The following is a 19,324-nucleotide window of genomic DNA, read 5'->3' on the forward strand; positions in this document are numbered from 1 at the left end:
CTAGGAGTTTGTGAAATAATAGCGGCATCGTCGGCATATAGGAGAATCAGAATTTTGCATTGTGCTAGGTTAGGAGGATGCAGAACACAGTAAGGACTGTGATGTTGATGCTATTATACATCTTGGAACAAATGATCTGTCCCAAAAAGATGTTGTCAGCCTCTGCTTCGCTACTTGCCATTGAAACGGGGAGGGGGTGGCATGGTATTTGGGAGGGGAAGCTTTCAGTACAGAAGTGATTGTAAAAAGGGAGTTTGTTCTCACCGTCTACTGCGCATGTTGCAGAGAGTGGATTTGCCGCCAAGGCCAACTGTCCAGCATACCAACCTGATGATGCTTTTTGAAGTTGAAACCCACATGACACCTGAGGGGTGTGCGGATTGGACTATGGGATGGGGTTATCAGGGGGAGAGGGTTGGATCACATATTGATATCTATGATTATTAATGAAAACAACCAAACATGGAGACAGTTTGAAAATGTAGTTTATCTTCTTCCTCCGGCACGAACTGACCAACAAAGCACTAAGGCAATGAATAAATTGTTAGAGCTGACACCAGGTGCTCCCCCACCACCTTTTATAGTTACTTGGTAATTAGACTAAACCCCATCCCCTATCCCACGTGCACACACCTATCACCTTGTGACCCAGAGTGAAAACCACCTGGCAATCAATCATGGATTGTTCACAGTCAGTTATCAGTTCTGCAGTGTTCTCAGTGGAAACCTCCCAGCAGTCAATCATGAAGAGCTTGTAGAGGTCTCAGCTGGACTGCTTGTGGAGAATGAAAATCTCCATTGGTAAGCACGAGTCTTGGCAGCTGGCCCAGTTGTTGTCCCCCCCCCCCAATAGAAGCTGGAGCTGACAATGGGATGAAATTCATATATTAAATTTAAGTTAGAATTTTTATAAAATGACATTCCATTTGCATATGATTCGTGTGATTATCAAACAAGCATAAAGGTACTTAAATGTTGAAAATGTGAAAAGCAGGAAAAGACATTTTTACCATGCATGGTGATGGACTTGTGAAAAAGATTAATATTGAGATAAATATTCATACAAGGATACAAAAATTTTAAAGATTAGCATTAAGAAAAAACCTACATTTTTTAAATTGGGACATATGGATTACAAAAATCTCATGAAAGAAATTTTATATATGGCAATTGCAGTAATATTACATGCACAGCAATGGAGATATGCTAAAATTCCCACAATGGAAGAATGAACTGTGAAAATGACAGAAATGGCAAAACTGACCTTTGGTCAGAGATAAAACAAGTACTTTTATGAAACACTTAAAACCTTTTATAGATTTTTATGGTATGGGAAAAAATTAAGTAATGATTTATTGATTTGATGACTGAAAAAGGATTTAAAAGGGGATTGTAGGAATTTTTGTATTACAGAGGGATGAGGCATAATATGTTTAATTACGACTATTTAAAAGATTGAAAGTTGATTTTTTTATGATTCTTTTTTCTTTTCTTTCTTTTCTTTGCCTTGTTTTTATCCTATTTATTCTTTTTTTTCTTTTACAGTATTTATGTCCTTTCTTTATATTTACTTTTATATATGTAAAAACTTTTAGTAAAAATTGTATATATATGTATATTCATTCTCTTGGTAACAAGTGAATCTTTAGCAGTTTGTTAAAAATGCTGCAGGACTATTATTCTATTTTTGTTATTCTTCCATAGAAAGTAACACACATTTATCATTGAAGGCTATTAGCCAAATACGTGTCAGCATTGTTAAAGCAGGTAAAGCTTTTCATGAAGAAAGTCCCTTTATTACAATTACATATGCTAGATCTCAGGTTGTACACTGGTTTAAATGCCTTTCTATCTTCCCTACGATGACTAATTATTGCATTTTCTTTTTAGATAAGCATTTCCTTTTCCTGTCAATAGATTGCAGCTTGAGGCAGAAAAAAATGGATCTCAGATACAACCAAAAAGTCATATTATTTAATCCGTTCACATGTCAAAGGATATTTTTTCTTGCAGTTAGTGAACTATCACAGCATGATATTCCTCAATGCAAGGAAAGGGAATTTGGTTTTATTTTTACATGGGACACAATTAAACCAACACTAACTATAATATAGTCCTTTGTAGTTTCTAATATTGTTGCACATCAGACATCTATTTCTAAATATGATGTAGGCATCAGTCCACTCCAACAAATATAGTCTTCTTTGTCTGAAACAGTGAAAAATCCTACAGATTTTTATAGAAAAAGACAAAAGTAGCACAACATGAGAATAGATCAGCATGGGAGCTTTCTTCAACAATATCTATTTTCTTTCCAGTTCACTCTCTAACATTTTTTTCTTCTAGCAAAGAAGAAAGTGTACCAATTCCAATTTAAAGCCATACAGAGCTGTGAATAAAGTCTGTGGGGAGAACTTTTGATCAATCAAGAAAATGTATTTTCCCAAAATAGTTCACCTTTCGTTATAATTTGGCAATGTATCTTCTCCAATGTATTCTTAATATTTAACCTTCTTAAAATGGAACTAGTCAAAGCAATCCGAAAGACACTGGTTTTCTTTACATAATATCTCTGAATATTTTTCCTGTCATAAGCTTTGTGTTTTAAACTATGTTACCCAGGATAGAATAGGGTACGTGGAAAAGTTGTCCTTGTGAAAAAATGTCTTTCAAATTTATGTATGACAACATCATATATATATATATATATATATATATATATATATATATATATATATATATATATATATATGACAAAACCACTCATAGCTTAATAACTACAAATGTAATATCCTCAAATATTATATCTAATGAACTAAGACATCAATACGTGTGTGTGTGTGTGTGTGTATAATCAGCCTAACAACTGATGACTAATAATACTTTATTTTGCCTTCTGCAACTACTTCCAATTCACTCAAAAGTTAAATTCTGACTGGGCAGGTCCAAGTGGGGAGCCTGGGATAGGTTTTGTGAGGTTATCTAAACTGAGTTTGATTCTGTGACTCCCAAGGCCATGGACAGGATTCTCCAATCTGTCAATACAGTCTCTTTTCTATTATTTCTTGATCTTTCCTTGGTTGTTAAGACAGCCACAAGGTGATCCAGAGATAGGTCTGAGAAACCGTGTCATCCTTTTTGAGGGATGGTGTGATACTGGTCTTGAAGGAGGCAGTGAAAGAAGCTGCAGCTGGTACAAAATGCACTGTCAAGTGTAGCAATGTGTCATCACTGCTACAACACAACTTACACTTGTTGCCAGTTGGCCTCTAAGTACAACTCAAGGTGCTTGTCATCACCTTTGAATATAGAGCACATGGCCTAGTTATTTGAGGATCCACCCATCTCCAATGGTCTCTCTCTCTCTCTCTCTCTCGTTACCTGGCATATTTGCACAGAGTGGGTGCATTGTAGTACCAGTCTGTTAAACATGTTGTGCGACCAAGGAAGTTGTCCATCCTCTCTGAAACAGCTTTCCCTAGAGATACAAGTGACACTGAATTTACTGAAGTTTCTTAAAAACTTGCTTTGTTTTACCACCCTGGAGCTAATTTGTTTATTGTTGTATTTGTTGAGCCCTGTTGTATTTGTACATTTTATTTTAGTTATTTTAATCTGGGCTGCCTGTTTATGTGTGCTTATGTTCATTTAATTATTTTTGTTTCTAAATTTTGTTAAATAGCTAGAGCCTAATAAAGTGGGTGACTATTACAAATTCAATAAATTAAATTAAAAAAAATTAAAATTAAAGAATAAATTATACATAATTAGAATGTAATTTTTAAAGAACTGACTACAATTTGCCACATCTTAGCCTCAGAAACAGTATAGATCTTAGGGTTTGTAGGAGTTTGGCCAACTGGCAATGTTTTAATATTTACATATATTATTATGCAATTATTTACACCATGTAGTTTATGAAAGAAAAAGTTTTGAGTTATAAATGTTCGGCATAGCTGTTTTAATAAATATTTAAAGATTTAAAACAGGTAAATTTACATAATGCTGGGATATTGTGTCAATTATAGTTACCTAACAAGCCAAATTTTAAAGCTTTTAACCTGTTTTTGGTCCATAGGCCAAGCAAATCATGTTATGGTTCCCAATTCTGAACCCTTCATATGTGTTTTAAATCCTCCATATGGTAGACATTTAAAAAGACATACAAAAAGAAAGGATGCATGTCTATTCTAAATGTTGAAATGACTGAGATAGACTGTACTTTTGACCATCATTTGTCAGCTGTGACCAGGGGGGCATTTGCCCAGGTTCGCCTGGTACGCCAGTTGCGGCCCTACCTGAATCGGGAGGCCCTCACAACAGTCACTCGAGCCCTTGTGATCTCCAGGCTGGAATACTGCAATGTGCTCTACATGGGGCTGCCCTTGAAGAGCATCCGGCGACTTCAGCTAGTCCAGAATGTGGCCGCGCAAGTGATCGTGGGCGCACCACGGTTCGCCCACATAACACCGATCCTCCGTGAGCTGCGCTGGCTACCTGTTGATCTCCGGGTGCGCTTCAAGGTGCTACTCACCATTCATAAAGCCCTCCATGGTAGTGGATCTGACTATTTGAGAGACCGCCTTCTGCCAATTACCTCCCTTCGTCCCATCAGATCGCATAGAGTAGGCCTCCTCCGAATTCCATCCGCCAGTCAGTGCCGACTGGCGACTACGTGGAGGAGAGCCTTCTCAGTTGCAGCTCCGACGCTTTGGAACGATCTCCCCGTGGAGATTCGCACCCTCACCACCGTCCAGACCTTCCGCACAGCCCTCAAGATCTGGCTATCCCGTCAGGCCTGGGGATAAGACCCTAACCTCGCCCCACCCGAATGCTGAATGAATGTTCTCAGTGACATTATGGAATTTGAATTGTTTTTATGATTACAATTATATTCATCATGGAGGTAATATGGACATGTTCACAGTTCTTGAGGACTAAAGAAACTAAAAGAAGTGGACAGAAATTATATGAAAAGCATAGGATAATTTTCCTGTAATATTTAAACTACTTCTATTTACAAATATGAATTCTAAACCATCATAGACATATTAAACATGTGAGTAAAATTAAACAGAATTTATTAAGTTGGTGGTTTAAACTGAACTGATCATGCAGTAACACCCTAACATCTTCTATTAACCTAAGTTATACATATATTATATAGATAATTAATTTCAGAACATTTAAATTGCTACTGTTTGTTTCCTATTACCCCAAAAAATCACAATTCAAGCTAAGCATACTAGACACATACAATAACTGAGGCTTAAAGTGAGAGAAAAAAAGTAGGTCACTCTATGCTTCCTCAGAAATAGGTCAAAATTTTAACAAGTCATTCACAAGATATAAAGATTTTAATATTTTTGTGGCCTTTGTCATTTTCTATCTATTTATTGTAGAATAAAACCATAAGATTGAATAAATCTGATTTATTCTATTTTTAATTTTAAATGGCAGTTAAATGAATATTTTATTGCAAGATAAAAAAAATTACTGGACAATTTATCAAATATTATTTGCATACGGATAGTCTTAAGCATTTATCAATATTATTAAGCTCTTCAGATACTATAGTTATTTTGGCTGCCATTCATAGATTTTTGAGAAGGATGTAGCAATGTAAAATTAGCTGTTTTCCAGACTTTCCTCTGAAGAGAAGTTACCAATCAGGCAAATATACTGTAGTCTAATAATTGTGCCTGGGAACATGCACTCACATCCATGCAGTTAATGTTCATTTATGTACTTCAATGTTATTTAGATTGGATAAGTATATGTAGAATTGTAATTGCTGATTGCTATAAAATTATTATACATTTCTTTCTCCTGCATTTTTTCATTTTAAATATTTTTTATGTGTAGTTTTTGTATATATTTGTATGTATGTAACTTAACTTTGTGTTTTATCTCTTTCTGTTTTTCTGCAGCTATTACTTTAAGGGTTCTCCAAAGTGATTAGTATTGATCCCAAGGACTATCCAAAAGACAATTATTATTAGTCACAGTACTATTAATTAAAGTAGAATTTATTAAATTATTTTCATATAATAGATATTTGGGGTTTAATGAACAATCGGAAATTTCATAAAGGGTCAATGAGTTGTGAACTTTGCTTTAAGGTAAAGGATTTTTTACAAGGCAAACTCTAGCCAAAGAAGCCAACTTTTAAAGCCTTGCATGTCAGATTACTGTATCACGCAGTAATATACAAATGTAATATAGATGCAAACTGTCACAGATAATTACATGTGACTAGAAATGAACCATTGCTTAAATAATTAATTTTAAGCTCACTTAAGCATTTTATTAGTTATAACAATGTGACTAGAAACTTCATATAGTAAATAGGACCAACAATCATCTCTCTGTTATATAGTTTCAGAAGATTGTTTATTTATTTATTTATATATATATATATATATATATATATATATATATATATATATATATATATATATATACATACATACATACATACATACATACATATATATATACATATACATATATATATATATATATATATACATATATATATATACACACACACACACACACACACACACACACACTAAACTAAAAGTACTGTAATATCTGAAATTCTGTAGTCGCTTTAAAATATAAATTAAGTTCAATGCATTTTTCAAAATTTCATTTTATAAAATATAAAACACAGGATACTTAAACTTGTAATAAAAAATTTGTCTCCAAATGGTTCTTTCATCTGTAATTTCTATCCTTTGTTTATGCCGAGAGAATCCAGATGACACTTACATTATTAAACTCCAGTGTTTTTTATTCCCTTCAAGGCCTGTGGTGTTATTTTTGAAACTATTTTTTTCCCTTTTGGTAATTTGCAACAAGGATAAATTACTCAAAATTACAGCAATAGTAATTACAATTTACACTAGCAAATAGTACAGCATAGATAAAAAGCAATCTAAAGGAAAGGTAAAATGTAATGGAAAGAAAAAGCTCTCTGGAACAGGCTCTAATGCTTGGAAATGTGGAAGGAAAGAGAAGAACAAAGTGTGTGGACTTAGTTACAGTGGCATGAGAAAGTTAAAAAAAAACAATTTAAAAATAAATCATCATGAAGATTGATGTTGTTACTAAAGTCAAAAATGATTTGATGATACATAATCAAAAAATCAAAAAGGAACTTATGCAAGAAGGTTTTCTGAAAAAAATGAAGTCTTAGAAAATAAGAGCACAGATCTTGGAATAAATTTTATTATTTAAAACATAATTCCAGGAGCAAGGCTGTATAAATCTGATTTGATCAAATCTTTTTAATTGAATCAGAAAGTCAAAGCCAATTATTAAATCAGAAGCACTTCTACTGATTAAGTTTTGATTTAAAATATCAAAATGAATCCCTCAATCCATTTATTAACAGAAATCAAATTTACAGATCGAATTGGATACAATCAGAGAATAAGAATAAACTTGAATTTTGGCAAAGAAGTTACAGTATATAAAGAGTAAATTCCTGCATCATTTTCGGGAATGGGGCAGGGGGCACTTCATTTTAACACTGCTCGCTCTTAACCTAATTATAATAAATCATGAGTAGCTAAATTTTTGCCAATACTACTACATTGCTTTGCTGATTCAATATCCAATTTTTAAAAATTGGATATTAAAGATGTCCAAAAGAATCTCTCTGAGATGAATACATTAAAATGAAAAATTCCGTTAGTTCCTGATTAAAATGATGTGCATACTTGTAAAACGTTCACATGAATAAGCCAACAAAACAGGATCTCTGGATGGGAATATATAGTTCAATGGAACATGGTCCCAGTATGACTGCTATGAAAAGAGAAACTCGATGAAAGAAAATTGACTCTATCAGCCACTGGGATACTCTCCAGGTTGAGCATGTATTCACCACTTGACAATGTAACCCACTGTGCAACTGCTATGAACAAAGTAAATCCCTTGCTAGGAATCATTAGGGAAGCAATAAAAAATAAAACTGCCAAAGCACAGCACAACCACAAATTGCATTGCGCTTCTAGAAAAGGTGTTGAATAACATTAGGGCTGAATTTCTACAGGCACATTTTTGAAACTTTCCACCTTAACAAAAAAAAGGAATATGATATAAACAGACATCACATGCAGACTCTGGATACGGAAGTGATTTTTGTCCAATTTAAAAATATCTAGAGTTGGAGAGTTAATATGGACAGTTCAGAAAAACTAAAAAGTTTTTTTTTGCCACTTATTTTTTAACTATAAAATATAATTGTGCCCATCAACTTGAGGGACACTAAAAACAGAATTGCAAACTCATAAATTGTGATTATTGGACATAGCTGACATGTACTGGTGTTTCTCCCAAAATAAGGCGGGGTTTTATTTTGGGAGGTAACTTATTTTTCCCCCATGTACAGGAGGTCCAGTTCTGCTTGTTCGTAGCTGGGCAGGAGGCCACGTGGCACATTAGTGCTGCCGCTGTGAGGCAGGAGGATGGGGTGGAGCTGTCCCATGCGCCCCATACTGGCTTACCTTAGGACCCTGGCAGCCAGGTCATCCATGCCCCGATACCTACATCACCTTGCAGCCGTGGCACCAACACGCCACTTGGCCTCCTGCTCCATTTTGGCCATGAGCAAGCAGAAGTGGGCCGGCAGCCACATGGGCTCCTGCTGCATGTCAGATGTTGGGGCATGGATGGGGGTCCTTGCAGCAGCTCCACCCCGCTTTGCTGCCGTGGCACTGCGAGTAACCAGACAGAATGGGTGGGAGGGCAGCTGCGCAGGTTCTTAAGTAAGTCTTATTTTGCAAGGCACCTCAGAAGCCGTTGTTTAGCATCTTTAGTTTTGGATGGGTTCCACTATCCCAGACAGACCCAGTGTGCAACCTGGGGATTCTCTTGGACTTGCAACTTCTGCTCAAAGAGCAGGTCACAGTCATGGCTAGGAAAGCCTTTGTACACCTTTGTGTTATGATTCACATATATGCCCTTACCTAAATCGTGAGGCCTGCACATAGTCACTCTTGCCATAATCATCTTTCAGTTGGATATCTACAATATGCTATACATTGGTCTGCCCTTGAAGAGTATTTGGAAATTGCTACGTGCAGAGTTCTGGGTCCCTAGGGTGGCACATAGAACACCACTGTTGTACAAGCTGTTTGGTTATCACTTTGCTTCCAGGTCCAATTCAAAGGTTGGTGTTTTTAAAGCCATATATGGCATGTGTCCAGAGTATCTGAGGAGCCACCTCATCCCAATGAGACTAGTCTACCCACTTGTGCCTTCTAGGGAGCCCATTTGCTAAGAAATTCTAGTGACTAAGATCAAGGAGAAGAGACTTTTCTGTGACACTTATCCTGCGGAACACCCTGTCACCAGAGTTGAGACTGGTCCCACCTTCTTCGCCTTCCAATCAAAATCTGTTTTTTTTCTGATTGACTTTGGTCTCTAAAGGAAGTGCTTACCACTGGAAATGATTGACAGGTAGGAAGACCTCATCTATCTCCTAGTTCTGATTTTTTTTGCACACCTTTAAATTTTTAATTTGCATAATTTAAATATTTTAATTGCTTCTCTATTATGTTTTTATGATCTGTATTAAACCACCCAGACTCACCTTATCAGGGAGCTGTGGCATATATGTTTAATAAATAAAATAAATAATAGTTTCTGCCATATCTGAATGCTGGTTAGATGAGCAGATTACTGTCAGAGTGAGTTTCAATTAGTTTTTTTTTACTATATACCCATCTTCAGTTGTATGTTACCTTTAGCAAAAGATCTTATTTTTTTAACAGAAGCAAATTAAACAGTGAAGTAATGAGAAGTCATGTTTTAATGGTTAATTCTTTGGCCAAATGAGTAATTTTTTTATATCTTATAACCTAACAAAACCTGTTAAAACTCTCTATCAGATAATATGCCTCCAAGAAAGAAAAGCTATGCAATGGTTTTGGAGATTTGATGATTTCTTTGGGAAACTCTCTGCATTTTGCAGTTTTTTATCATACAGATATTATGATATTGTATGGTAGAGCTTCTGAGTAGAATCACCAAACTTGATTTAGGATGAAGGGTTCATTAAGGTCATATCCTGGTATTAGGATTTACAGTGCATTTAGAAAGTATTCAGATCCCCTTCACTTTTGTCAATTTTGCTATGCTGCAGCCTGATTCTCATTTTCTCATTGCTCAACCCTCAATACCCCATAATGACAAAGTGAACAGTTTAGAAATGCCTGTAAATTTATTAAAAAATACTGAAATATCACATTAGCATTAGTATTCAGACCCTCTGCAAAAATACTTGAAATTTAGCTCTGGTGCCTTCCATTTTTCTTGATCGTTGTGACGTGTTTCTACACCATGACTGGAGTTGACTTGTGGTAAATTAAATTGATTGTATATGATTTGGAAATGCACACACCTCTCTATAGAAGGCCTCACAGCTAACAAGGCATGTTGTGCTAGAGCAAAAGCCATGAGGTGAAAGGAACTGACTGCAGGGATCAGAGACAGGATTAAAATAAAGTTTCTGCTGCATTGAAGTTTCCTAAGAGCACAATGGTCTCCCTAATTCTCAAATGGAAGAGGTTTGGCACAACCAGGACTCCAACCTGGCCAAACCGAGCAATTGGGGGAGAAGATCCTTAGTAAGAGAGCTGACCACGAACCTGACTGTCACTCTGATTGATCTCCAGAGATCCTGTGTGGAGATGGGACAGAGTTCCAGAAGGACAACCATCACTGCAGCCCTCCACCGATTTGGGCTTTAGCAGAGTAGCTAGACAGAAGCCTATTCTTAGTACAAAATACATGAAAGTGTGATTGGAGTTTGCAAAAAAGCACCTGAAGGATTCTCAGACTGTGAGGAATAAGATTCTCTGGTCTGATACCACCAATAATTGAACTCTTTGGCCTCAATTCTAAATGTTATGTCTGGAAGAAACCAGACACCGCTCATCACCTGCACAATGAAGCATGGTGGTGGCAGCATAATACTGTGTGGTGTTATTCAGCAGCAAGGAGACTGGTCAAGGTTGAGGTAAAAGTAAATGGAGCAAAGTACAGGGATATCCTCAATTAAAACCTGCTCCGCTAAAGACTGAGCCGAAGTTCACTTTCCAACATGACAATGACCCTAAACACAGCTAAGACATATTAAGTGATTTCCCCCCCCCCCAAAAAAAAATTGCATCTTTACTAATACTTTGAATATTTTATCCTGGCAAAGTAGTTGAGAGCTACATGGATCCTTGGGAAGTTTAAGAAGCAAATTTGAAATAAGTAAACAATTGATGAGTTGATACTCCCTTGGGTACCCAAGACACATTGCTGGGTGCAACCGGATGGGAAACATAGCAATAGGGGAAGCAGGAGCTGCCTAACTTGAGTCTGACTATTAGTGTTAGGTCTGAGTCTGACTGTTGGTTACCAAAACTGGATGCAGTATTCCAGACAACACCTGGAATACCATATTCAGTTTTGCTTACCACATTATAAAAAAGATGTTGAATCTTTGGGGGAAAAGCAAAGAAGAGCAACTAAGATTATTAAAGGCCTGGAGACTAAAACATACGAAGAATTATTGCAGTATTTGGATATAGCTAGTCTAGAGAAAAGAAGGACTAGGGAGGACATAATAACAGTATTCTAGTATTTGAGATGCTGCCAGAACGAAGATGGCTCTCGGCTTATTTTCTAAAGCACCCAAAGCCAAGACAAGAAGCAATGGATGGAAACTAATCAAAGAGAAAAGCAACCTGGAATTAAGGAGAACAGTAAGAACAATTAACTAGTGGAACAGCTTGCCTCCAGAAGTTGTGGGTGCTCCATGTCTGAAGGTTTTTAAGAGAAGAATGGACATCCACCTGTCTGAAATGGTATAGGGTCTCTTGTTTGAGCAGGGAATTGGACTAGAAGTCTCTTCCAGCTCTATTCTGATTAATTGATTGATTGATTGATTGATTGATTGATTGATTAGATTTCTATATCCCTTGGACATTGAAGAATCACCTTACAGGGGAGATAACTGACATAAAATTAATAAAATAAAATTAGTATTTTGACCTGAAAGAAAAGGGATGTGTTTTCTAAGTCAAAATTGATTGGAACGAGTCACAAACCTTCATACTATTTACCAGAAGCTGAAGATTTATATTTATTTTTAACATTAGTCTCATAAGTCTATTTCAAAATTTAGCTTTTCCCTTTTCCTCACTCCAAAGTTTCATTAAGTTTTAACATAGTAACATTTGACATTTCAAGGTAAAATGGAAAGGTTAAAAATGTAGCATGGTAATAAATAATATTTGTTCAAAAACATGTAGGAAACTCTTAGTACTTTGAACCTGAATTGCTTATTTTTTATCATTTAACATTCATCCCTCTTAGAGCACCGTTCAAAGAATAATTTTATTTAACAAATTCCCTGTAGAGGAAATGACACATTTTCATTGTATCAGTCAATTATCTTTGACACATGCTTATCAAGGTTGATCAATCACTGCTGATAAGTCTGCTAAGCTATTCTTTTTCAACTAAAAAAACCTGACATGAGAATTAACACACCCAATTGCCCAGACTGATGATCAATATTGACTATCAATACCAGTAGTGTTTGCTAATGTCAATCACTTCACGTGATCACTTAGATCACTTCACAATGATCTAACCTAATTGCATACCACTTTATATCTGAGAATGGAAAATATGAGATTCTCATATTGAAACCATTGACAAATCATAGAATAAATCCAAGGCTTAAATTAAATGACTTGAAATTCTATTAAACTGTATGTACTATCCATCAAAATGAAAGGTTGACAATACTTATATTTTCAAAAATAAAAAATATGACATTTTAAAATCCACTTTAAAATACCAATGTGTTGGCCTGACATTATGTTTAATGCATTTACAACAAAACATTTTCCCAATTAGATCATTTTTCTTATTCTCTCTATATAGTGTAGTTTAAATGTTCTAAATCATAGCATCCTGTATTGCATCTCCAAGAAGGTTCTCTGAAGTCTGATAACCTTGTTAGGTTGTACAAGTATGAGATAGAGATAATCTCTGTAACAGTAGCAGAAGTAATCTTCACAAGCTGGTCTATTCATAATACTAACTCATCACTTCCACAAAATCTGTCTGTGATTTCTATGCTCTCATACTAAGCTAAGTTATTTATCATTCTTAAGAGAAATCGTGCATTCAAGTTAAATCAACTGTTCAGCATGCAGTCATTTTAGTACAGTATATATTAACCTTGATATTCGGTCAAGTTCAAATTTTAGATATACGTTCTTCAAACTTGATTGCTTTCAGACAGCAGCATACTAAGAAGCACCGATCACAATAATAAATGTACATTGAAATTATATTTTTATAAATAGAAACATTCATATAAGATTCCAAATGCCATGATATGGTTACACCCCCTCCAAAAAAAGTTTCCTCAGAGAGTAGCCTGCAACTTTTATCAAGGGTGTAATTAGACAGGAAAAAATGGCTTTGGTTTGACATCATGAGTCACAGTTTTAACTGAAATAAGGAAGTAACTAAATTCAAATTAGGCTCCTCAAGATGCTGCAATGATTTCAAGTTGCACTTGAAATTGTATTTATTCTCAGATAGAAACTCATTTTTAAGTGGCAAATAAATATTATATATGACATCTTATCTATAGACTAAATCCTCTCTGTATCCATTTACCAATCAATATTTTGTTAAACATGAGTAACAGGTGACTTCAATATTGTCACAGGAAGGAAAAAAATCAACCATACTTTGTTAAGTCACTTCGAGGTGCTATGAAGTTAACTTAAGAAATTTAGGATTGATAAGAGAAGAACTCTATAACCAAATATTTGATTTTGTTGAATAAACCATAGATTTTGTTTTCCTTTTGTTGTTGTAAAATGTTTCCAAATCTATTGCAAGTGGTTAATCTGTGCAAGTGGTTGATATGCTCTCTTTTTAATACATATGCAAGGATCAATTATTTTTTTCTTTTGCCAATGCTCTAAAATTTCTTATTTGAAACATTTTTGCTATTTTGCAAGTGGAGAATTAAACATGGTCAGATTATCCTAATATTTTGATAGGAGAAAATATTGATTGTTATCTACAAGTAAACTTGATTTAATATTCACACTGACAGTTTCAATATTGTATGTGGCAAATATAGGAAATAATCAAGAAAATACCATCAAGAGTTTTAGATAACTGCATTTAATATGTTCAAGGATATTTTCATTATCTTCTAAGTTGTACACATATTATGGCAGGAAATTCTCTAAGTACCAGAAGTAAAAAATATAGACCTAACATTCATGTAAGGTAATCTTTTTCAGGAATCACATTAGAATCTACAGTTGGGTGTTCCAAGTGCTATTGAAGATTTATCTTTAAAAAATACATTTGTCTTAATTATATATAGATTAAAGCTGTCATCTAAAATTCTGGGTTTCCTCAGGGGAAAAAAACCAGAAAAATAGGTTTTCAGTATTTGTTAGATGTGGCTTCTATTTATCGGATGGGTGTCACATTCTATTAAGTTTTAGGCCTCTGTTCAGTGTCCAATAATAAGTATACCTCCTTTTACAAATCACTAAACAAGAAAGCATGGAGCAACAAGCTAACTTGCATAATATTAAACCCCAAGCTATAAGGACTGGAGACAATTTACATTTAAATTGTCAAGCTTTATTTGGTAACTTTATTCCTAGGCTAATGTTCAACTTGATGTCTCTAAATATTTTGAACTGGCTATCACTTCTTGCCAAGAAGAAATCATTTACTACAAATGGACAAGACAGTCATGGGATCTCAATATTTGATGTCAATCCTCCTTTACTAAACCTTTGGTTCACCCATTCGGTTTTAAGAAACAAATTTCTCAGATTGCTGATTACACTAACCAATATTTAGAAATGTCTTTATGGGACATTTCTCACTTAATAGCACCTTTGTCTGAGTTATTTAATTTTTAAATATAATTTTATTGAAAGTTTTAAAACAAGGAAGGTTAATCAATCTTAATATTAATACAGAAATAGAGTAAAATAGAGTAAGAAGGAAAAAAGAAAAAGAAATAAAGAGAAAGTTAAAGAGCAAAAAGAAAAAAGTAGAAAAACAGAAAAGAAAGATAAGTGGCTTCCAATCTTTTCAGCAATTCAAAAAGTGGAATACTAGATTTATCTCTTTTTCTAAAGTTAAAACATGACTGTTTCCATAGCCTACCCATATACTTCATCAAAACCAATATATTACAGGTTGATTTGTTTTCTGGTTCTTTGCAAAAAGCCCATAAGTATTTTCCAGTCAGCAATAAACCTAAATTTCCTAAATTCAATTTTGTTGAATGTTGAATTAAATATTGCTATTCAATATTTAAAAAGCACTGTTCTAAACCCTCGTTAACTTCTTTGGTTAACTTAGAATAATAGATGACCTTATAAGATTACAGGAACCACCACCAATATTCTATTATATTCTTAAAATCTGCAGTGTGATCTGGACAGTCCAGGCGGATATTTTCTGTTTCGTTAGCAATTAGCGCTAGGAAGGAAAGATAGCACAGAAACCACTTACTTGAACCTGCCTTGGCAATGCTGGCACTGATCCCCCACCCAGCCTTGATCACAGAGGCAGCTGGAATTGACACATCGACCAGAAAAGCACGAGGTTCTTTCACAAGTCTTCGACTGGGAAACTTGGGCATACAGCACCAGGTAGAGGATCCCGTAAAAGAGCAGCCAGTTATTTATATCCATGAAGGTAGCAAAGCAGCACGAGGAGGAAGAAAAAGGTCTCCAGGTTCCCAGGATTACAGGAGGGCCTTCTATTCTGCGCAGGACTTTCCCCAACAGATCCAGCATCTTTGCCCACAAAGCACATCCGCAACCGGCCTGCCTGACGAACCGCGGCAGGAGAGTAAGGAAGGCTGAATTAATCCAGTTCCTCGGGCAGGCTTAAGCAGGAGGAAAGCCGCCCCGCGCACATCACTCAAAAGGAGGCGCTTTTAAAGAGGCTGAAGAAACGGGGCGCAGACGAGGCTGGAGCTGCAGACTCCCCGAAGAGAATTACAACAGGAAAACCGAGACGCTTCCACCCTTCCTCGCTTCTCACACAGCAACCTCCGCCGGGCTCTTCGGGTACAACGCAGGCGACTCGCTTCCCGCCTCCTCTTCCTCGTCGTCCTTGGGGCTCATTGCCCCCCACTTTCCATGAGCAGAGGCTTCTCTCCTGCCTTGGCCGCTTCTTCTCACCTGTCTTGGCCGCTTCTTCTCACCACATGGCCCCGCTCCCCGTGTCCGGCTCTCCCACAGCCCGCAAAATAAAATTAAAAAAGAAAGCCCCCTCTCTTCCTCCGCCTCCTGTAGTCCCGACTCTTGCAGCAGCAGCAACGGGAGAGCAAGGAGGGGGGGGATGCTCTGGCTCCTTCAAGGCAAAGGAGGGCGCTTTCAACGTCCTCCCAGCATCCCCGAGCAGCGGGCCGGAGGCCGGGAGGGAAGCGCCTTGCAAGCGGGGGTGTGTGGGAGGGAAGGAAGGGAGAGAGTTAAAAGCCTCCGTCTGTCCCAGCTGACACTTTGAAAGCAGCCATTTTTAAAAGGCTAATTGTAAGCTGCTTTCGGAGGCTACCAGGCTGGCTGGCTGGGGCCGAATCCCTCCTCTTCCTCCTTTCGACTCCCCTCCCCTCCTCTTCCCCAGCTCCGCCGGTCTGATTAGACCCGTCCCTTTCTTTTGGGCTGCCAGGCAGGCCCCGCCTCAGCCGGGGAGAAGACTGGAAAAGACTCCGTTACGGGAGCCTCGTTGCTGGAGCAACTGCCCCGGAAAGGATGGAGAGCCACTAAACGTCCCTTGCCATTTCTGAGCCCCAGCCCAGAAAGTGAAGGCAGCGCGCTTGCCTCCCGCCCCCCCCCCCCTCCACCCCGGGAAAGTTCGTGCCGCGGTTTCGGGCGGCCTCAAAATCGAAAGGAGTCTCGCTCTCTCTTCCGTCTTTGGGATTGCAACGCTCCAGCCTCTCCGCCGCCTTTGCAGGGGAGCTCTAGAAAGAAAGTACTACACAAAGAGGAGCTGAGCATGTGCGGCAGCCAAGGAGCACCCCCCCCCACACCCCCCGTTTAAAGGCGCAGCGCCCGTCTCCCTTGCATCACTTGGAGCGTGACCCGCCGGGAGGGAAGCGCGCGCGAGAGAGGCGGGGGGGGGGCGGGAGGGAAGAGAAGCGCGGGATCCGCCGGGGAAGGGGGCGAGCGCGCGCGCAGCGGGGTCGAGGTTTGTTCTCTTTTCCTCAGGAGGCGATGCGAGTTCCTGAACTTCATGTGCACAAACAAACAAACAAACAAGCGAACAAAGCCGAGAGTGGAAGCCATTTCCAGACGCGCTTTGTTAAACGCCTGGCTCATTGCGGCAAAATTTCCAACGGAAGGGAAGCGATCGACCATCAACCTTGTTGCGGCGGCTTGTTTTTTTTTTTTTTCTATAGCTACCACTTTTTTTCCCCTCTAGTCATGCCTCTGTGGCACTTTATACAGGTAGTGCTCGACCTTAGAACCACAACTGAACCAAACATTTCTGTTGCTAAGGGAGGCATGTGTTAAGGGAATGTTGTGCCCTGTTTTATGACCTTTCTTGCCTCAGTTTTTAAGTGAATCACTACAGTTCCTAAATTAGTTACACAGCTGTTAAGTCAGTGCTTCTCAACCTTGGCGACTTTAAGTCCTGTGGACTTCGATTCCCAGAATTCCCCAGCCAGCTGTGCTGGCTGGGGGATTCTGGGAATTGAAGTCCACAGGACTTAAAGTCGCCAAGGTTGAGAAACACTGTGTTAAGTGAATCTGGCTTCCCCATTGACTTTGCTTGTCAAAAGGTTGCAAAAGGGGAACACATGACCCCAGGACACTGCAACCATCATAAATATGAGTCAGTTGCCAATGTTGATCACATGAGTCAGTTCCCGAATCTTGATCACATGACCATGGGTGTTGCAACGGTCATAAGTATGAAAAAAGGTCACAACTCACTTTTTTCAGTGCCATTAAAACTTCAAATGGTCACTAACAACTGTTGTAAGTTGAGGATTACATGTAGTACAGATAGTCCTCAACTTACAACCATTCCTTCAAAGTTAACAACAGTACTGAAAAGAATGATCTATGATGGGTCTTCAAACTTTCTATTGTTGTAACATATCTGTGGTCATGTGACCAAAATTTTGTTGGGCAACCAGCCTGTATTTATGAGGATTCTGAGATCATGTGATCACCTTTTATAACTTTCTGACAAAGTCAATGGGAAAGCCAAATTCCCTTTGCAACCATGTTAACCTATGTAACAACTGCAGTTATTCACTTTATTTGGCAAGAAAGGTTGTAAAATGGGGCAAAACTCACTTGTGTCTTGCTTAGCAATGGACATTTTGGGCTCATTTGTGGTCATAGGCCAAGAGCTACATGGGTAAGAATTTGAAACAAATGGAACTTAATGTTCCATTATACCACCTCCATTTCGGTGCTTTTCATGCTTCAGTAGGGGTCAATTTCGTACTATTTCTAATGATGCTAAACAAAAAATCGGTTCCACCACAAAACCGTGCTCGACTAAACCGCGTCCGACTAAACCGCGTAGCTGACGTCATCAACAGGGCGACAACAGCGCGGAGACAGAAGCACGCTGTAAACCCTAAACCTAAAATTAACCCCTAAACCTAAACCTAACCCCCCTAAACCTTCATGGTATTGGACCTGGGTACTTGAGAGACCGCCTGCTGCCAATCACCTCCACTAGACCGATTAGATCCCACAGATTAGGCCTCCTCCGAATTCCATCCGCCGGCCAGTGTCAACTGGTGACTACCTGGAGGAGAGCCTTCTCTGTGGCTGCTCCGAAACTCTGGAACGAACTCCCCGTGGAGATTCGAACCCTCACCACCCTCCAGGCCTTCCACACAGCCCTTAAAACCTGGCTGTTCCGACAGGCCTGGGGCTAAAGAGCTGTTGCCCCCGTCTCGAATGGTATGATTGTTGTGTGTTTTTAAATTATGCATTGTTATCTTTTGTTTTATTTTTTGTCTGTACCCCTCTTCCCTGATCTGAATTGTGAGCCGCCCTGAGTCCCCTTCGGGGGAAAAGGGCGGCATACAAATATAATAAATCAATCAATCAATCAACCTAATCCTAAACCTAACCTTAACCTTAACCCTAACCCTTAACCTAACCCTAAACCTAATCCTAACCCTTAACCTAACCCTAAACCTAACCCTTAACCTAACCCTAAAACTAACCCTTACCTTAAGTTGAATCGGCTTGCTTTCAAAGCGCTATTTAAA

At 38.0% G+C, this 19,324-nt stretch overlaps 1 protein-coding gene across 2 annotated transcripts in view; it reads right to left on the bottom strand.

The window, feature by feature from the left end:
- Positions 1–17,100, bottom strand: part of ATRNL1 (attractin like 1) — a 520,320-nt gene extending 503,220 nt beyond the window's left edge. For both annotated transcript variants that reach the window (XM_032225338.1, XM_032225339.1), the window contains exon 1: positions 15,589–17,100. In XM_032225338.1, coding sequence (XP_032081229.1) covers positions 15,589–15,875 — 287 coding nt within the window. In that variant the 5' untranslated portion in view covers positions 15,876–17,100. The remainder of the gene's footprint in view (positions 1–15,588) is intronic.
- Positions 17,101–19,324: the final 2,224 nt, after the last annotated feature.

This window comes from Thamnophis elegans, chromosome 10, assembly GCF_009769535.1.
Source record: "Thamnophis elegans isolate rThaEle1 chromosome 10, rThaEle1.pri, whole genome shotgun sequence".
Lineage (NCBI taxonomy): Eukaryota > Metazoa > Chordata > Lepidosauria > Squamata > Colubridae > Thamnophis > Thamnophis elegans.